A 17,585-nucleotide genomic window follows, 5' to 3' on the forward strand; every position below is an offset into this window, starting at 1 on the left:
GGTTTATTTGGTTACTTGTGACTTCATTTGTCTACAGTGGAACTTGCAGTTGCTAGCGAAATGTTGCAATTTTATATGATTGTTATTATTTTGTTGATTTGATGATTAACAGAGTGGGCCATCTGGCCAATTTTATTATCTATTTGATTTGTCTATTATAGGAATTGTTATTTTTTTAATTATGATTCCTGCAACTAACAACTGCAAAAAAGATTGTTTGATGCTTTAATATATCTTGCAACATGTTGAAGTGGACACAACTAAGCCAAGCCTGATCTGCTTATTATGTAAAGAGAGGTTACCCAGTCCTCTCATCTCCAAGATCAATTATGGGAAATCTAAATCGAAGATTGATGCCGTTGATCATGATCTATATTATTATAAATATTTAGAATCAAAAAATTATATGTTTTGATGGTTTTTGGCCAGTGTATCACATGAAAGTAAAAATTGATGGTATTTATTATACTAGTATGCTAAAATGTATGATACAGCATTTAAATTGAGAACCTATCTAATTGATTGTAATCTACTTTTATAAAAATATATATAGATTAAAAATCAACAGAATTTAATGATTAAAATTATTTTATATTATTTTAACTGTTTGATTTTATATCTACATAATGCATCAGTTAGAAACTTCACAAATATGTGACTTTTAGTTTATGTCATTATGAGCAAGAATTAAAATGTAAAGAAAATTTATGCTTTATAGAATCCAAAATATATAACATATATTTTTGGTAAGTTTGATTGCTTAGTTTTGAAGCTTGAGAAAATGAACTAATTATAGATCAAATTGATAAGGAATGATTTGATAGAAAGTTAAATTTGGTTCAAAACGGGTTAAGTAATTCACATTTGATGCATTGAGTGCATACTTGGATGTAATTTAGGTTGGTTTAAGTGAGGATTAAATTGAAGCTAACCGGTTAATGAAATATTCTATCATAGCTTGATACATCTAATTAAATAATTTTACTAATTAAACTCAAACCATTCTTAGTTCAATACTTTACACCAAATGCAATTTTTGTTGATTGATTAGATTTTAATCTCTTTTTATTTTATTTTTGATATTTTTTATCTTTTGTTTTAATTTTTTTAAACATACTATACCTGTTGATTCCATTGCTATTTTAGTTTGTTTAGAATTTTTATGGCTATGATATTCTACTTATTAATGATTTTTATTTTATCACATTTCAATTGATGATGTAAGCTTTTTTTATTTAAAAATATGTTTTATTTTTAAAAATAAAATTCATTTTTAACCATCAATATAGTTAGTGTTATCGTAGTTATTATGTATCAAATATTCAATCTTTTATTTCTAAATTTTTTCTCACGTCATAGGATTATTGTACTAGTACACAATAAGGCCGGCCCTAGGGCAGATCGGACTGGGCGACCGCCCCAAGCCCCTGATTTTTTTCTCTTTTTGGTAAACAAAATGTTGTCTCCCAAGTTCCAACGGCTCCCAGTGGCTGTTCAGCTCTCATTGCTCCACACCAAAAATATTCAAAGGATCAAAGACCTATTTAAAGATCTATTTAAAAGCCTTAATCTTTTAAGTTTTTCCTCACAAAATCATCACAAAAATTCCTTTGATTTCTTCCTGTTCTGCTGTTCAGTGTTCACCGATGGTTCTTCTCTGCTTTGAGCACCAAAAATCGGATCAAAATCTATCAAAAATCTATGTAAATCTCTTCAATCCTCCTTCTTCAATCTGCTATGGATTTTAAGCTTGAGTTTTTGATGATTTATTGTCAGAAAAATTTTTAAAATCTTAGTTGAGCAAGTTTTCCTGCTTTTTTTTTTTATCTTTCTGATATTGTTAGACCGCCGTCGGTCACTGGAGCCTGTGGTTGTCATCGTCCGATCGTTGGGCACCGCCCCTTCAGTTGTGGGCGGTGTTGGCTAGGGAGGAGGATCTCCCTTGCCTCATAAATGAGGGGACAAAGAGTCCCCTGTTCCGTTGAAGAAAAGAGAGGAGTCCTCTGCTCCTCTGTTTTATCGTGGAAGAAGAGGAGGAAAAAATATTTTTTTATCATAGAATGGTGGAAGAAGAAGAAGAAGAAGAAAAAAAAGAAAACTCTGTTTTACCATGCAACAGAGGAGCAGAGAAAAAAAATATTTTTTTTTATCATGGAATGGTGGAAGAAGAAGAAGAAAAAAAAAGAAAACTCTATTTTACCATGCAAGAAGAAGGAAAAAAAAAAGCGGAGAACTCCTCTGTTTTACCATGCAACAGAGGAGCAGAGAAAAAAAATATATTTTTTTACCATGGAATGGTGGAAGAAGAAGGAGGGGAAAAAAAAGGAGAACTCTGTTTTATCGTGCAAGAAGAAGAAGGAAAAAAAAAAGACTCCTCTATTTTACCGTGGATAAAGAAGAAGGAAAAAAAATGTTTCACTGGAAGAAGTAGAAGGAAAAAAAAAAAAAAAGAAGACTCCTCTATTTTACCATGGAAGAAGAAGAAGGAAAAAAAAATATTTTATCATGAAAAAAAGAAGAAAAAAAAAAAAGAAAAAAATGGTCCACACAATAAAAAAAATGCTCCACACAATATAATTACATATTTATATGAATTTATTAATTATGATCTGAAAAGATGGTCTACATAATAATTGCATATTTTACACCATGTTCCTGAATCTGCACTTGCTCTTTGTATTTATGATAAAAATGATATCTATGATATCTACTTGTTACGATATAATAGGAGAAATATAGTATTTTTTTTAATGGATGTGCTGTATATTTTATTGTAGCATGCAGATCTCTTCAACTTTCTACTTTGCTATGATTCAAGTCTTTTATAATTATTTATATAATTATTTTTAAAATAATTGATTAATTATCATATTTTATTTTTCAGATTTAAATTTTTATTATAATTACAGTAGCTTGTACTCAAATTTTGTTCCATCAAGAAAGCCTTCAAGCAAGTTCTATTGTTCTATCAAGAAACTTTAAATCAGGTTCTATTATTCCAAACTTCAGTTTTCTTGATTAGTAATTTTAGCTAATATTTATTATTTTATCTATAAAAATGATACCTAAAAAATATCTTTCGGGTCATGAAAAATTTAAGAAAATAAGAAAATAAGAATAATTAACTTAATCATTAAAAGGTGATCTTGATAAATTTATTATAAACAAAAAAATGATGTAGTTGAGAATTTAAATAATGTTACTAAGAAATTTGTCAATGAAAATATAAATATCACTTGTGAATGGGACAATGATAATAATATTATTAATAATGATAATAATACTAATGATGATACTAATAACACGGATAATCTCATTAGTAGTGATAAAAATTTAATAAATAAAAAATTAAGAGAATCAAATACTTTTGATATTTATGATCCTAGAATATGGGATAAACTTGATATAAATTTTAAAAATTTATTAATTAAAAATGATTTCAAAAAAGATATTAATATAAAGTTTCTTTTTGATCAATATAATAGATATTTTTCTTTAACACGTTACGATAGAACTTTACCAAATGGAGAGCAATATGATCGAAAATGTTTAGTACATTCAAAAGAGTTAGACAAATTAATTTATTTTTGTTGTAAGCTATTTAAATTAAATGATAATAGTAGTAGAAGTCAATTAGCAAGTGATGACTTTAGAGATTGGAAACACCTTAGTGAAAGATTTAAAGCTCATGAAACTAGTAATGATCACATTCATAATATGACCACTTGGATTGATTTGCAGAATAGATTTTAAAAAAATTAAACAATTGATAAATATATTCAAAAGCAAATTAATAAAGAGAAAAAATATTGAAAATAAATACTATTAAGAATAGTAGTTGTCATTAAATTTTTTATTCAAAATTCTTTAGCTTTTCATGAAACAAATAAAAAGATTTACCAAAATAGTAATGATTATTTTTTATAATTAATTGAAATGATTACTATTTTTGATCCGATTATGTAAGAACATCTTAGGCATATTCAAAATAATAAAATTCAATATCATTATCTTAGTCATAAAATTCAAGATGAGTTAGTAATTGCATTAGTATCTAATATAAAAAATTTAATAATTAAAATAATTAAAGAAGTGAAATATTATTTTATTATACTTGATTATACTTCAGATGTAAGTCATCAAGAATAAATGTCTTTGATCATACAATGTGTGAATATTTCAAAAAGGTCAATAACAGTAGAAGAATATTTTTTAAAATTTTTAAAAGTGGATAATACATCAAGTTTAGATCATTTTAATGAATTACAATCTATTATAGAAACTTTTGATTTAAATATTGATGATATAAGAGGACAAGGATACGACAATGGATCTAATATAAAAAAAAAATTAAAGAGTAAAAAAAAATTATTAGAAATAAATTCTAGAGTATTTTATACACCATGTACTTGTCATAGTCTTAATTTAACACTTTGTGATATGGCTTCATCTTGTAGTAAAGCTAAAATTTTTTTTGGTGTGATACAACGTATATATAATGCATTTGATGGTTCTACAAAGAGATGAAAAATTTTACTTGATAATATACCTAATTTAATATTAAAGCCATTGTTACAAACACGTTGGAAAAGTCGTGTTGAGAGCATCAAAGCAATAAGATTTTAAATTCCATAAATAAGAGAAGTTTTATATCAATTAGCTAAAATTTGTGAGGATCCAAAAATAAAAAGTGAAATTGAATCTTTAGCAACACATGAGTTTGAAAATTTTGAATTTTTATTAAGAATGATCATTTGGTATGATATACTATTTACTGTTAATTTAATTAGCAAAAATTTATAATCTAAAGATATGCGTATAGATGTTGCCATTGATCAGTTAAAAAGATTAGTTTCGTTTTTCGAAAGATATTAAGAAACTGGCTTTACTTCTGTCATGATTTCAGCTAAGAAAATTAAGAATGAGATACAAATTGATCCTATATTTCATATAAAATATCAAATAAAAAAAATAATTTAATAAAAATATTAATATAGATATTGAACAATCACTAGAAGAATCATGTAGAGTTAATTATTTTTTATATTTAATAGATCAAACTATCTTTTTATTGAAACATAGATTTGAACAATTTCAATTATATAAAAATAATTTTAAATTTTTGTTTGATTTCAAAATATTAATTTCATTGGATGAAAAAAATTTGAAAAAATCTTACCTTAATCTTCAAAATATTTTAACAAATGGTAATCATTATAATCTTGATGGGATTGATTTATTTTCAGAACTAAAAATTTTAAAAGTAATTATGTCAAAAAAAATACTGTTATAGATATACTTAATTATATTAATAAAATAAATTGTTATCCAAATATATCAATTACATATAAAATATTATTGATCATATCTGTCACTGTTGCCTCTGCTGAAAGAAGTTTCTCAAAGTTAAAATTATTAAAATCATATTTACGGTCAACGATGTTATAAAAAAAATTAAAAGATACGTAGATTAATTTTTTAATAATAATTAATATTTAAAATATATTAATTTTTAATTAAAAAAATATTTTTTTTATTTAACTTTAAAAATGTCAGATGCGGCCCTAATACACAATAAAGGCCTAGATGTGTCAGTAATAAGTTAATTTCTAACTTAAGTATACTGGCGATTGGAATGCCAAAGTTGAATATAACGTGACAGGAAGGGTACACCGCAGGAACATTATGTTTGATCTGGCAATATTTTTTTTTTTCAAATTTTTGAAAAAAATGCTTTTGCCATTTTTCAAAAAAAAAATCAGCGAGAGGAATTTTAAAAGCTGAAAAAAATAAATAAAAAAATAAAACCTAACAGCTTCGGGGATGCGCTGTTCCTTCCAACGGAAGAGGTGAGCAGCAAACCGACACAAGCCGGGCCGAGGGTTGGGTGGGCAGCGGTAGGTAACGCGCGGTAAAACTCGAGGATGGAGAAGGCCCAGCCACGCGGATGTTAATGCTGAGAGAGAGATAACCGAGAAGGGGACTGGAGAGAGAGGGCGAGAGCGAGTTGGCTGTGGGATCGCGAGAAGGGAGAAGGGGGCAACGGGGAGTCGGACGCCGATCGATCTCACACCGCCCGCCGGCCTTGCAAAATCATCATCATCGTAGTATAAAAAGAAAAGGAAAGGAAGGGAAAAGATGAACGAAGTGTTGACCGCGGCGGATGTGGCGTCGTCGTCGAGGACGCCGCCCTCTTCTACCTCGTCCCTGGCCTCCAATCTTCCCCTCGTCTCCGCCTTCGTCGCGTTCTCTCTCGCCCAGTTCCTCAAGCTCTTCACCACCTGGTGCGTCGCTCGTCCTCCCATTCTTTCTTCTCCTTGATCCATCTATTTTGTTGCATTCTTATGCTTCTCCGTCTCTGACTGGATAAAATTTCAATTCAATTGATTCGAACCTTGCCAATTTAATGTTTCGAGCTTGCCTATTTGATCTGCTTTATTGGGAGATTCATTCGGCTTGATCCGTTGCCAACGAATGCAGCTTAGTGCATGGGCTCTCTCAATAACAAAACTCAATGTCATATATGAGTTGATTTATAGTTTTCTTGGGTGAAGAAACCTTTGAGACTTGTTTTCTTGGGCCCTTAATGTTTAGACCGATAAATTTCCTCTAATAAAATGAGCCTTGTGGCATTTGTTTCATTTGATTTCATGGATCAAGAATCCTGAAAGAGTTGTTTTTATTCGTTTCACCGTTCCATCAATTTGTGTCTGTGGTCATTAAACCAATATTAGCTAATTGATGATCTCCAGCCAAGTATCTTTTGACATGCATCTCTCTTTATTCAAAGTCTATATAAAGAGTATCCAATGGGTTGCAAGTTTCACTCCATTAATGTGCTGCTTTTTACAACATGAGTAGGTTTGTTCACTTTAGAGCTTCTCTCACATGATACCATGGAACTCTTTATCATAGTGAATATTTCACAAGAGGAATCGTTTAAAAGGTCAAGAAAGTTTAGACCTTAATTATCGTAGCTGAGTGCTCCCCTTTGTAAGTGATTATTCATAATGAACTCCAAAGGAATGCTTATTGCTTGTCTGGAGGCTCATGTTGAAAAATCATTTTCTATTTTTCTATCTAAGCTACATATGTTTCATGCATTTGGACAACTGCTTTGGGCCCTCCATATGTTGTTCATGATTTTAATTTTTAGATTTATATTTGCATTCACCTTTTGGATGCATTTTAGTGACATCTAGTTCATTTTAATAATATTTATTTCAGATTAGTAATCCAAAATTTCTTTTATGATTTTCATGCGACTGTTCGAGCATTGTTACTGACCTTGATTGCACTGTCATCATCACCCTATAATCCATATTCTACAAGACATTGGAATGGTTGCATGAACTCTTAGCCATCCCAAATGTGTTCTGTCTAGGACAATGGGGGCATACAAAGTCCACATTACAGTTTAACATTTTCAATGTATTTTCTTTCACTTCTCCTGGCAATTTCTTTCTGGACATTTAAAGGTCTCCAAGTGAGTTTTGGAGGCCCATGATAAATGTTACACCGGTAACTTGGAAGAAGTTGGCTAGTAATGCTTGTACAAAGCTGTGATTCTTTAAGGCACTGGTTTGGGAATGCCTCTTTCCTAATAGTTATTTTGATACTCATATGCGTGACCAGCTTTCTGGAGCTCCACATTCCAATACTGTATCTGCAGAAGCAAATGTACATGCATATATGTTGTATACAAGGACTGGGGTGTCATATCCTAGTAGTGTGCTATCACAGTGCAATTTAAGAGCAATCTCAATAACTTCAGGCAATCATTTTGGGTGTTTTGTACAATTCCAAAACATTCTATGGATCCATATCTTTGCAAATATTTTAGGAGAGAGAATGTTCTGAATTGTTTGATAGCATAATTTGCTGTGTGTCATCTAAGTGTTCCTTAGCTAATGCGATAAAAATTCAACTTCTCACGTCTCCATTTTGCACCGTGGTTGTTAGCTGTCTTTTTTATTAATCTTTTTTGAGCAACACTTTTTTTAGAAAAAAAGCAGTATTTTACCATAATTTGTCATTTATATTGATAACATTTAATTTGGAAAGCCTCTTTTATGATTTACCGAGTAATGTAGTTGCTTTGTAGATTTTATCTAAATGTTTTATTTATAAGTCTGGTATTTTCATCCTAGACATACAGGTTTAAGGAGAAGAGATGGGATTCTAGGAGGTTGCTTGGGTCAGGTGGAATGCCTTCATCACATTCAGCTACTGTGGCGGCTCTTGCTGTGGCTGTAGGTCTACAAGAAGGAACTGGCAGCTCTTCATTCGCTCTTGCTGTGATTTTGGCATCCATTGTATGTACTTTATAACTATGGTCGTTTCATTTTCTAGTGGAGAAGGTCGCTATTTTTTTTTTTTCCCCTTCCTCATCCTGTTGAATATGTTTATAAATACTAAGGTACATCAATCATAACATTTATGTGGTAGTACTAAACTAGCTTTTGATTAATTTTTGAGCTTCGATCAAACATTTACATTCTTTGTACCATTGCATGTTTAATGAACCTGGAACTATGCAAAATGGGCTCTTATTTACATATTGAAATAAATGAATAAGTTTGGCAGTTAGTTTGTTCTCATGCTTGTGAATCTCTTGCTGTTTTTAGTTACATAATTAAGCTTTGCAAATGTGTACTGACACATATACACTTTGTTAATGGGAATAAATGAGCATGTCTGGTAGCACTCTATCCCCAGTTTAATGCCATATGATTTGCCTCCAAATATTGTCTTGAAAAGGCTTTTCCTTTTATTTTTTTTTGGTGAGGGTCAGCATGTGAGAAGCCTTCTGGATGAAACAAGTAGAAAAGTTGTGGGGAGATATCCATAGGAAACAAGCATACAATGCCATCCATAACAGTGTCACTAGAAGTTGCTATATGCTGCCTTTTCTGTCTTATGCCTTTTGGTGTGTTTTTGCTCAGTTTTGGACCCAAGGATTAAATCTAGTAGGGTGCCAGATCCTTACATATGTTCAAAATCTTTCAATGAGCTTCTTTTGTGCTCTGAAAAGCTTCACCAGATTCTTATATATGTTCAAAGTTTTTCAATGAGCCTTTTTTATGCTCTGAAAAGCTTCAAAAGTGTTAAGCTAGATACAGTTGCAAAGCCAAAAACATGAGAATCATTGATGAAGGGGCTTAATGGCCTCCACTACATACTTCGTACTGACTATACCTTGATAACTGTTATTCAATATTCTCTCAGCCACATGTCCTAAAAGGATCACTCCATTTCCAGAGATGGATTATCTAAATAATGTGACTGTAGCCATAGACACTATCTTCCTGTTTAGATAGTTATTGATTGAAGATGACCATTCCCATTGAGATGGGTGTGTGCATGCACCATTCAACCTTCATCTCACATAAACCAGAGAAGGTGGCAACCAATGTAGTTACTTTAGGGATATTTTTTTTGTCATTTGTTAGGGTGTGCTTTAAATGGTGTTCAATGTTATTATATGAGATTTCGGAGGTTTGGACTAAGAGAATAGCCATATTTTCAAAAGTCTACATTCTTGTCTTCTTTTCTTTCTAAAAATCTCGTCCATCCTCATCTCTTTTTTTCCTTTGTTATTCTCTTGTTTCTCTCTTATGAACACTTATTATTGCATTAGCGCCTGATTGATATCAGATGAATATGAAATTAAATAAGCTCTTTAAAACTATAATTCAGCCCTCATTCTTGAGGGGGCATTGTCACCTGCAAACTTGTTTTGACTTCTTCTAGTCCTGAACTTATCCTTGATTTAGGTGTTCTTCTGCCACCAATTGAAACATCAATTTGATTGCAACAAAGGTTGGAAGAGGTTCTGGGAGAGGGATGTGGACTTGACCTTCTTGAATATAAAGTGCATAGCTTGGTAGCTCTTATTGCTGATTTTTGCATTTGACACCTCTGCTTATATGTTCAATCCCATACCTTAGTGTATCCTATATATATGCTAAGACATGGAAAAATTTTGTATAATGCATATAACATATAATTATAGAAGCCCCATTCAACTTATTGATCATCATGCAGCATAGTAGCTATATGCATGGATTTGAAAGAAGTCATTAACTAACTACTTGACTGCAACAGTATAAGCTCTTAAGTCTTAAGTAATATAGGGCAGCCCCCCCCCCCCCCCTCTTCTGCCCTTGTTCTTCTTCCTCTTTCTTTTTCATGCGAAGACAGCAACATATATGTGGAAGGCTTAATGAGCCATGATAACTACTAAGTCAAGATGATTACTGGGTTAACTAAATAGATAACCAACTTGGAGGAGATTTGACCCAAGATCTCCAGCAACCTTAGGTATACTGTCCAAATAACCACTTGATCCCGAAGGCTTAAGCTTTCGAGGTATGGGTCGACGATGTATATCAGGCATAAGGCTATCTTCAATCCTTCGCCCTAGCCTAAGTAGCCTGAATTTGAATATTATTGTGATAAAAACCTTTTAATATTATTTATTTCATAGTGTCAAAGTTCAATTTAGTTTATTAGAAATGATATACAGATTAGATGAATCCCAGAAATATATTCTTGAGAATAGTCATTTTGTCTCATCATTCATAAACAAAAATTACTTGGAAGCATCCTCTCAGACCTAGGGTACATTCTTGGTAGAGAAGCTTAGGAATTTAATATCAAGCTCCATAACAATACAGAGAAGAGAATGAAAATTTTAGAGTTCTTGAATGTGGTGACTTCAGCAATTGTTTGATCTATATGCAGCGAAGCGCATAATGTTAGAAATTTATATATTTTACTGACAGACAATAATTTTATTTTGATGTAATTTTCAATGCTCTTTACTCAGTTGACCTTGCCATTTCTTGTTCTGTTTGTGACTACAATTTCTCCATAAGAACATTCCATTTATTACATTTGATCATCATAGTATACAGTTTGAAAGAAAGATGTTTGTCCTTGTGATTTTGCAATTTTTACTTATAAACACCTTTTTGCCTGTTGTTTCTGAAATTTCTGCAACAGAAAAAACAACCTAATATCTTTTCTTTGATTAGCTTTCAATCTCAATCATCTACATTTTCCTGCAGGTAATGTATGATGCATCTGGGATTAGATTGCATGCTGGCCGGCAAGCTGAGGTAAAATCTGAGAAGACAGAAAACTACTCTTAATAGGAACTAGCTCTAACACGTAGTCAATAACTCTCCAGTTGTTATGCATAATGTAAGGATGGTCATGGTATTTTGTACTTTTCTCAGCGTGAAGAAATATGTAAGGATTATTCCATGGTTCCATCTGATCTTTGCTGGGCCAATCTCAACTCGTACATGCACATGGAATGATGTGATGTGTTTATGTTACTCCTGATTCAAAATTTTAGTCAGCAATAATTCTTGATGATAAACAACATCTGCGGCACCGGTTTTTTTTGCATGATTACTTGAGTATTCACTACGGGGCATATAGGTTCGAAGAAATTGACTTGCAGGACTTGACAACTTTATGTTAAGTTATTAACCACAACACTTATTTGTAATGACTCAACTGACAGTTGTCAACAATGTTTCTTGAAAACAATTCTGGTTTTATTCAACCAATTAAGGTTCACCAATGTCACCAAAACAAGCTGTACTAGAAATTCCAGCATCAGTTCTAATAGTCTTAATGTTCAAACTGAATTGGTTTGTATTTCATTATAGTAAAAAAATTCATGTCTTTATATGAGCCTATGAGGTATGATGGTATATTGTAGATTGTAAACAATACCTGCAGGATCTTAGTTTGTGAAACCTGTATTGTGGGAAATGGTAGAAAATATCTAGCCTTCTCCAACATTTCTTAGAACCCCCTAACCATGATCATACAGAATCGAAGTCTGACTTAGGTAAATTGTCTCTAGAGGCTGGATTATGACAATCTATTTAAATAAAAAGGAAATTATAACTACTCTCAAGGACCTGCTGTGAGTAGTTTTGATTTGTTTTGATCAAAATTGGCTGAAATAACCAAACCTGGATTCCATCACTCGATTTGGGATCCAACCAGATATAAAATACCAGAAACTGCCTAGATTCATGTGCTTTAATATTAAATTTGGCCAAAGCCAAAGTGTTTCAGTTGAAAACCTGTGGTTCAGTGAGGGTGTCCACAAAGCCTTTAGACATAAGAAGCAGACTGAGATATTTGCAAACTGTAGTCTCTTTATCTCTTATCTGCTGTCTTATATTAAAAAAATAAAATTTGTACATCTTATAAGGCATATTTTATAGTGTTGACTAGATGTCTCATTCAAAATGAAGCATAAATACATGAATTTATGGTAGTATGTATTTGGGAAGCATATTATAACATTTGTACATCTTATAAGGCATATTTTACAGTGTTGACTAGATGTCTCATTCAAAATGAAGCATAAATACATGACTTTATGATAGTATGTATTTGAGAAGCATATTATAATATTTTTGTTGCCCAGCTGGAACCAAACTTACCTTTTTTTACTCCAAGATTCATTTCATGTATAAAGTGAGCTTTTTAATTGCATTCCAGAAGTTTTATAAGGTAACAAATTTTAACAGTATAGCCACATGGTTGTATTAGGTGGTCTCCTCTTCTTGCATTATCTTTGCTACTAGCAATCTGCTGATAATTACTGAACTGGTGGATGCCCATCGCACTCTAGCCTCACATTCTTGAAAATCATTTGGTTTGAAACATATGAAAATAGATTGAAATGTCACGTCAAATAAATTCACATGTATGGTTTTTGTTCCAAGTTATAGTATTTCTTGTAATGTGCTTCATGGCATATTGATTTCATATGATGAATCGAGATATTAAGATAACATTCGGCATCAGTTTATTCCTGGATTGTCTAGTGGTATTGATATATGTTAGGTCATTGTTTCTATACAACATTTTATAGATCCATAATCTGATCATGTTCTGAAATAATTGATGACTTGTAAAGCAATTTTTTTTAAAAGGAAAATTTATTCTAGTGATCTTTGCTGCAGTTGTTGAATCAAATTGTTTGCGAACTGCCACCAGAGCACCCTTTATCTAGTGTTAGGCCTTTACGTGAACCTCTTGGACACACCCCACTTCAGGTACGTGACAGATGCATTATATTACTGCAGTTTTATTTGATGAACAGTTTCTTTCTATGTGTTATTAGTGCTGTTATGCAATTTTTTTCCCTATTTGCTTTATGCTGGGCTATATTTGTACCCTTGTCAAAGAAATGAGCAATTACAGGCAGTAAATGAGTAATGCTGACAATAGCAATCAAGTTGTAATATAGATATATTATGATAAATATTGAAATTCTGTTTAGTGTTTGAACTTCTTTTGTATGCATTATTCTTGCCATTAGTACACTGATTTTTGCATAGCTTTGTGTAAACATGCTTGGTTCAAGTTCACTCTGTTTGCTTATCTTATACAGAGAGTGCAATAGTAAGATTGAAGGAGTAATTTTTATAAAAGCTGAAAATTGCTCGAAAAGAAAATACTTAATTCGATCCATAAACTTCTTCTTAGATTTTAGGATTCATTATGAATTTTTGCACTTGCATTTTTCAAATCTCTATATCAAAAATGCTGTTTCTTTTTAGGGGGTTACACCCAACTACTTTCTTCTCATGGAAGAAGCACTCATACGGTCATCACCAATCTGGAAAATGTTGTTTAAAGAAGGGAATATTTAAGCATCATATCCTATATATTCTATATCATCTCATGCAACTGTTTATTTGCTTATAATTTTGTCATTATCAAGAATTGCTGCTTCCTATTCCGCATGTAAGTTAGCTTTGCTCCACACTTTCATTTCAATGAAATTATAGGCCAACTTACAGCCTCACATGCTTTAGAGCATGTTAAATTCCATTGCGTATAATATAACTAAGGTAAAATACAAAGTGTTGGTGAAGATGGTAAGGACATAAATTAAAACATGAAGCATCACAATTTGTAGCTGAAATGAAACAGAGGTTTCAATGAATGCTGATACCAAAAATCCCTAGTTCATGTTAATCCAACACTGATGGAAACCAATTAAAATCTTCTTTATAATTTATTGGTTTGCTTATCTTGGGATTTAGACAAGATTTATTAAATTATGACAGTTGCAACTGAATAAAAGACACCTTCTTAAACGTAGTTTTCATATAAAATATATACTGTAATCTAATTTTCAATTTCCATATTATTTAGTTAAATGGCAATATGACTTTAACATATGAGAAAAAAATACCTAACTTTAGATGCTGTATAGGTTGCATTCAAAATGATGATGAGGAAATATATGATGCATTAACCACTGAAAACTTATGCACTATAGGATGGTTGTCAAGGAGGAGGGAATGTTGGTTGGGGGAGGGTGCATACAGAGATCTGTCAGTATGGGAGATGAGTAGGGTACCTGAAAAGAGGATATGTGAGATGATATATCTCAAAGTTTTGTGACATGAAGTTTGTTCAGATAAAAAAGGGTTTTCTAGTTAAAGATAAAATTTAAAACAAACACATGGGAAACAGAAACTTGAGAGCATGGCAAGTTAGTTTAGATGGGATCATAGGTATTACTTGTGGGGGGGGGGTGTTGGAGAGAGAGAGAGAGAGAGAGGCAGTGATCTTCAATCACATAAGTATCCCTGTATAATTTAGATTGTATATTAATTTTTTTTACTAAAAAATAAGGGAAATTTGGACAATATGTTTGATAGATGGAATTTTTGTGGCAGATTTCTCTCATTAGTAATCCAGTATAGATAACTGTATCTTGAAATGTATATATTCTAATGTTAATTGATATTACCTATACCACTATGGGTTTGAAAAGAAAAGAATAGATGGGAGGAAGAGGAGCAACTTGAGGGAGACAAACAGAGGAGAAGATAAGCAAGGAGAGACGTGAGAGAGTTATATTTAGGAAAACAATCTTGCAAGGACCAGTCCTCAGTCCATGCAGTAACAAATTTACTGAAGTGAAGAGGCTGGCCGCTACCTGGGGAAAAAGAATAAAATGTTCAGAGTAACTAGTCGGTTATGGTCATTACATGTATGGGCCTATTTAAAGTATATCACTACCAATCATGGTTGGTTATGATTATTACAAGTATTGTCCTCAATCCCTGCAGCAACAAGTTTATGCCGGCTACTAATTAGTGCAAGAAAGGAATAAAATGTTCTTGATAAGCATTGGTTTATCTATTACAATTATGGCTCAATTAAAGGCCCAATAATACATCAAACAAATAAAATATGGCCCATTGGCAAAAAATACAGCTCAATATTGGTCTATCTATATTATGTTATTAAATGAGAAAAGACTATGCTATCTTAGTTCCTTTCTTCATGAATATGTGGGAAAAAAATGATTAAGAAGTTAGATATATCACCCACGTGTGTCTCTGTCTCTTATCTGGATGGTTTCTCGGAAACATCTTGAATCAATTGGACTATACTTAAAAAAGAAAAATGGAAATCTACCCATCTCTCAGCCACATCCCCAACCCATTAGACTATTTTTAAAAGTTAAAAACAAACAAAAACAGCAATACTCTTTTTCTAATCCATGTGTTTTATCTGTCTTGCCCCCCGATATCCCGAATTTTTTATTAATTTATTTTTAACTTGCATTTTACATGTCCAGCTGCTAGTTTCAAGAAAAAATTAATCAAAAAATAGTCATCATCCTCCTTTCAAGTGGTCTCTCTTTGAATTCTTTCATTGATGTCCTTGAGGTGACAGCTTAAATCAATACAAAGTGGCTTATTTAAACTAAAATTGTATGCCTTCACAATGCTAACTGAGTAGCACAAAAAGCTACCAGCAAGTCTACGTGAATTCCTCAGAATTTCAAACTTACAAATCCACTGTACTTCTGTGTTTAAATTCATTTTTCTATAGGTGATTGTTCCACATATCTTGGAAATTCTTATCATGAGACCATAGGAATCAAGAACTATGAGCAAATTTGTCCCTAATAGAAATGCCATTGGTTTCTTGTTTGGAGATATCTATTACCATGCAAGGCATCAACCATAGCCGGCAAGTACTTCTAACCAAACAATCAAACCTTTTGCCTCCTGCCTAATAAGGAAGCAGGCAAATTCACCAAGCATAATTTTTTAACTTCATATCCTCCTTTTTTTTTTTCCTCTTTGTTTACAAATTGAGATTTATGGATGAAAACACAACCAAGATATTTGTGAATTTTAGGGTACATCATGTCCATGAGATTTTAGACCTTTCTAGTTAAGCTCTTATCTGGTAGATTCTTTCAAAACCTAACCTCTTTTTACATTATTCGTTGGAGCCTGAAGAAAATGCATGAATATTGTCCTTGCTGATAGTGTGAACAGTGGATTTGAAACTAGGTGATAGCCTCAATATAATGTGGTGATTGTAATTGCTCTGCAATTCATGCCCTTAGCCTATTGCAAGCTTTCTAAGATGTATAAGCACCATTTCAAGTATCTAACCTGTCCAATGTTTTGCACAGGTCTGTGCAGGTGCTGTGTTGGGCTGCTTTGTATCATACCTTATGAGATATTCAGGATGAGAAGAAAATTGACCTTGTCTGCAATAATTGGTTCTAATGGAAATGGGGGTCAATTACATAACTGAAATCAATCTTTGCTTACCAACAAGTTATACTTCCCTCGTTAATATTAGCGTTGTATGGACATGGATTCTTGATGATCTCCTGAATCTGTCCGGTAAAATAAGCTTTTGCACTTGTGTTATAGATGGTAAAACTCTTTGAGACTCTTGGCAAAAATTTAAGCACAGAACCGCCAAATGATGAAAGATAGTACAATATTTGTGCTGACCCTTTTTTTCTAAATATTTGGTGCTAACCTTTGTTTGGTGGTGACTATTACAGAGTGCAACTTCTGTGGGTTGGATGAGTTTAAATGTCAATTATTTGCTCCCAGCCAGACAAGCTGTTTTGCCACTTAACCATCCAACCCTACTGAGAAACATTGGACCCAACTACTACTGTGCATTTTGAACCCATATTGTTTTGATTGGGTTAGTCCACGATGGATTCTGTCCTATCTTAATAGGACCTTTTTTTTTTTAATCACAAGATTTTACTGCAGATGATATTTTAGGTTAACATTGTATTTTGCCTGGAATCCTATTATAAAGCTACAGCGAGTTTTCCATGGTTTTAAATTGGGTTGGGTGGCTTGATCTTTGAATTGGAAAGCAACCCAATTCGAAATCTTGTAACCCTAAATCAGAGGTTGGGTCAAAACAGGTTCCAGTAGAATCCCAGCATGAGTTGTTTTTTAATGCCAGACCTATGGCTAAAATGTATTATATTGAAAGTTGCCCCTAGAGGCTTATACGCAACTAAAGCTCGCATTCCACTTTGCGAGATGTCAGTGATTTAGACACTTCTAAATTAAAACCTCTTAGGGATCTTGGATTCATGATAGGCATGCAAAGGACCAATGGTGGGTTTATATTCTGAAACTTCTGCTTAATCTACTGTCTATGGATATATTTTCCATGAATCTAGACCTCTGCATGTATGCAAGTACAGTCGATGGCTTATCCTTTTTTAGATGTTTTATGTTCTA

The 17,585-nt window shown here is 32.3% G+C and overlaps 1 protein-coding gene across 1 annotated transcript; it reads left to right on the plus strand.

Moving 5' to 3' along the window:
• The first annotated feature begins 5,924 nt into the window (after window positions 1-5,924).
• Window positions 5,925-16,840, plus strand: LOC105044952 (uncharacterized). The gene is made up of 5 exons (XM_010923062.4): window positions 5,925-6,284; window positions 8,159-8,315; window positions 11,073-11,123; window positions 13,002-13,094; window positions 16,496-16,840. Exons 1-5 carry the CDS (start codon window positions 6,139-6,141, stop codon window positions 16,553-16,555), a joined length of 507 nt encoding a protein of 168 aa, XP_010921364.1. The 5' UTR covers window positions 5,925-6,138; the 3' UTR covers window positions 16,556-16,840.
• The last annotated feature ends 745 nt before the right edge of the window (window positions 16,841-17,585 follow it).

This window comes from Elaeis guineensis, chromosome 2 (assembly GCF_000442705.2).
Source record: "Elaeis guineensis isolate ETL-2024a chromosome 2, EG11, whole genome shotgun sequence".
In the NCBI taxonomy this organism is placed as follows: domain Eukaryota; kingdom Viridiplantae; phylum Streptophyta; class Magnoliopsida; order Arecales; family Arecaceae; genus Elaeis; species Elaeis guineensis.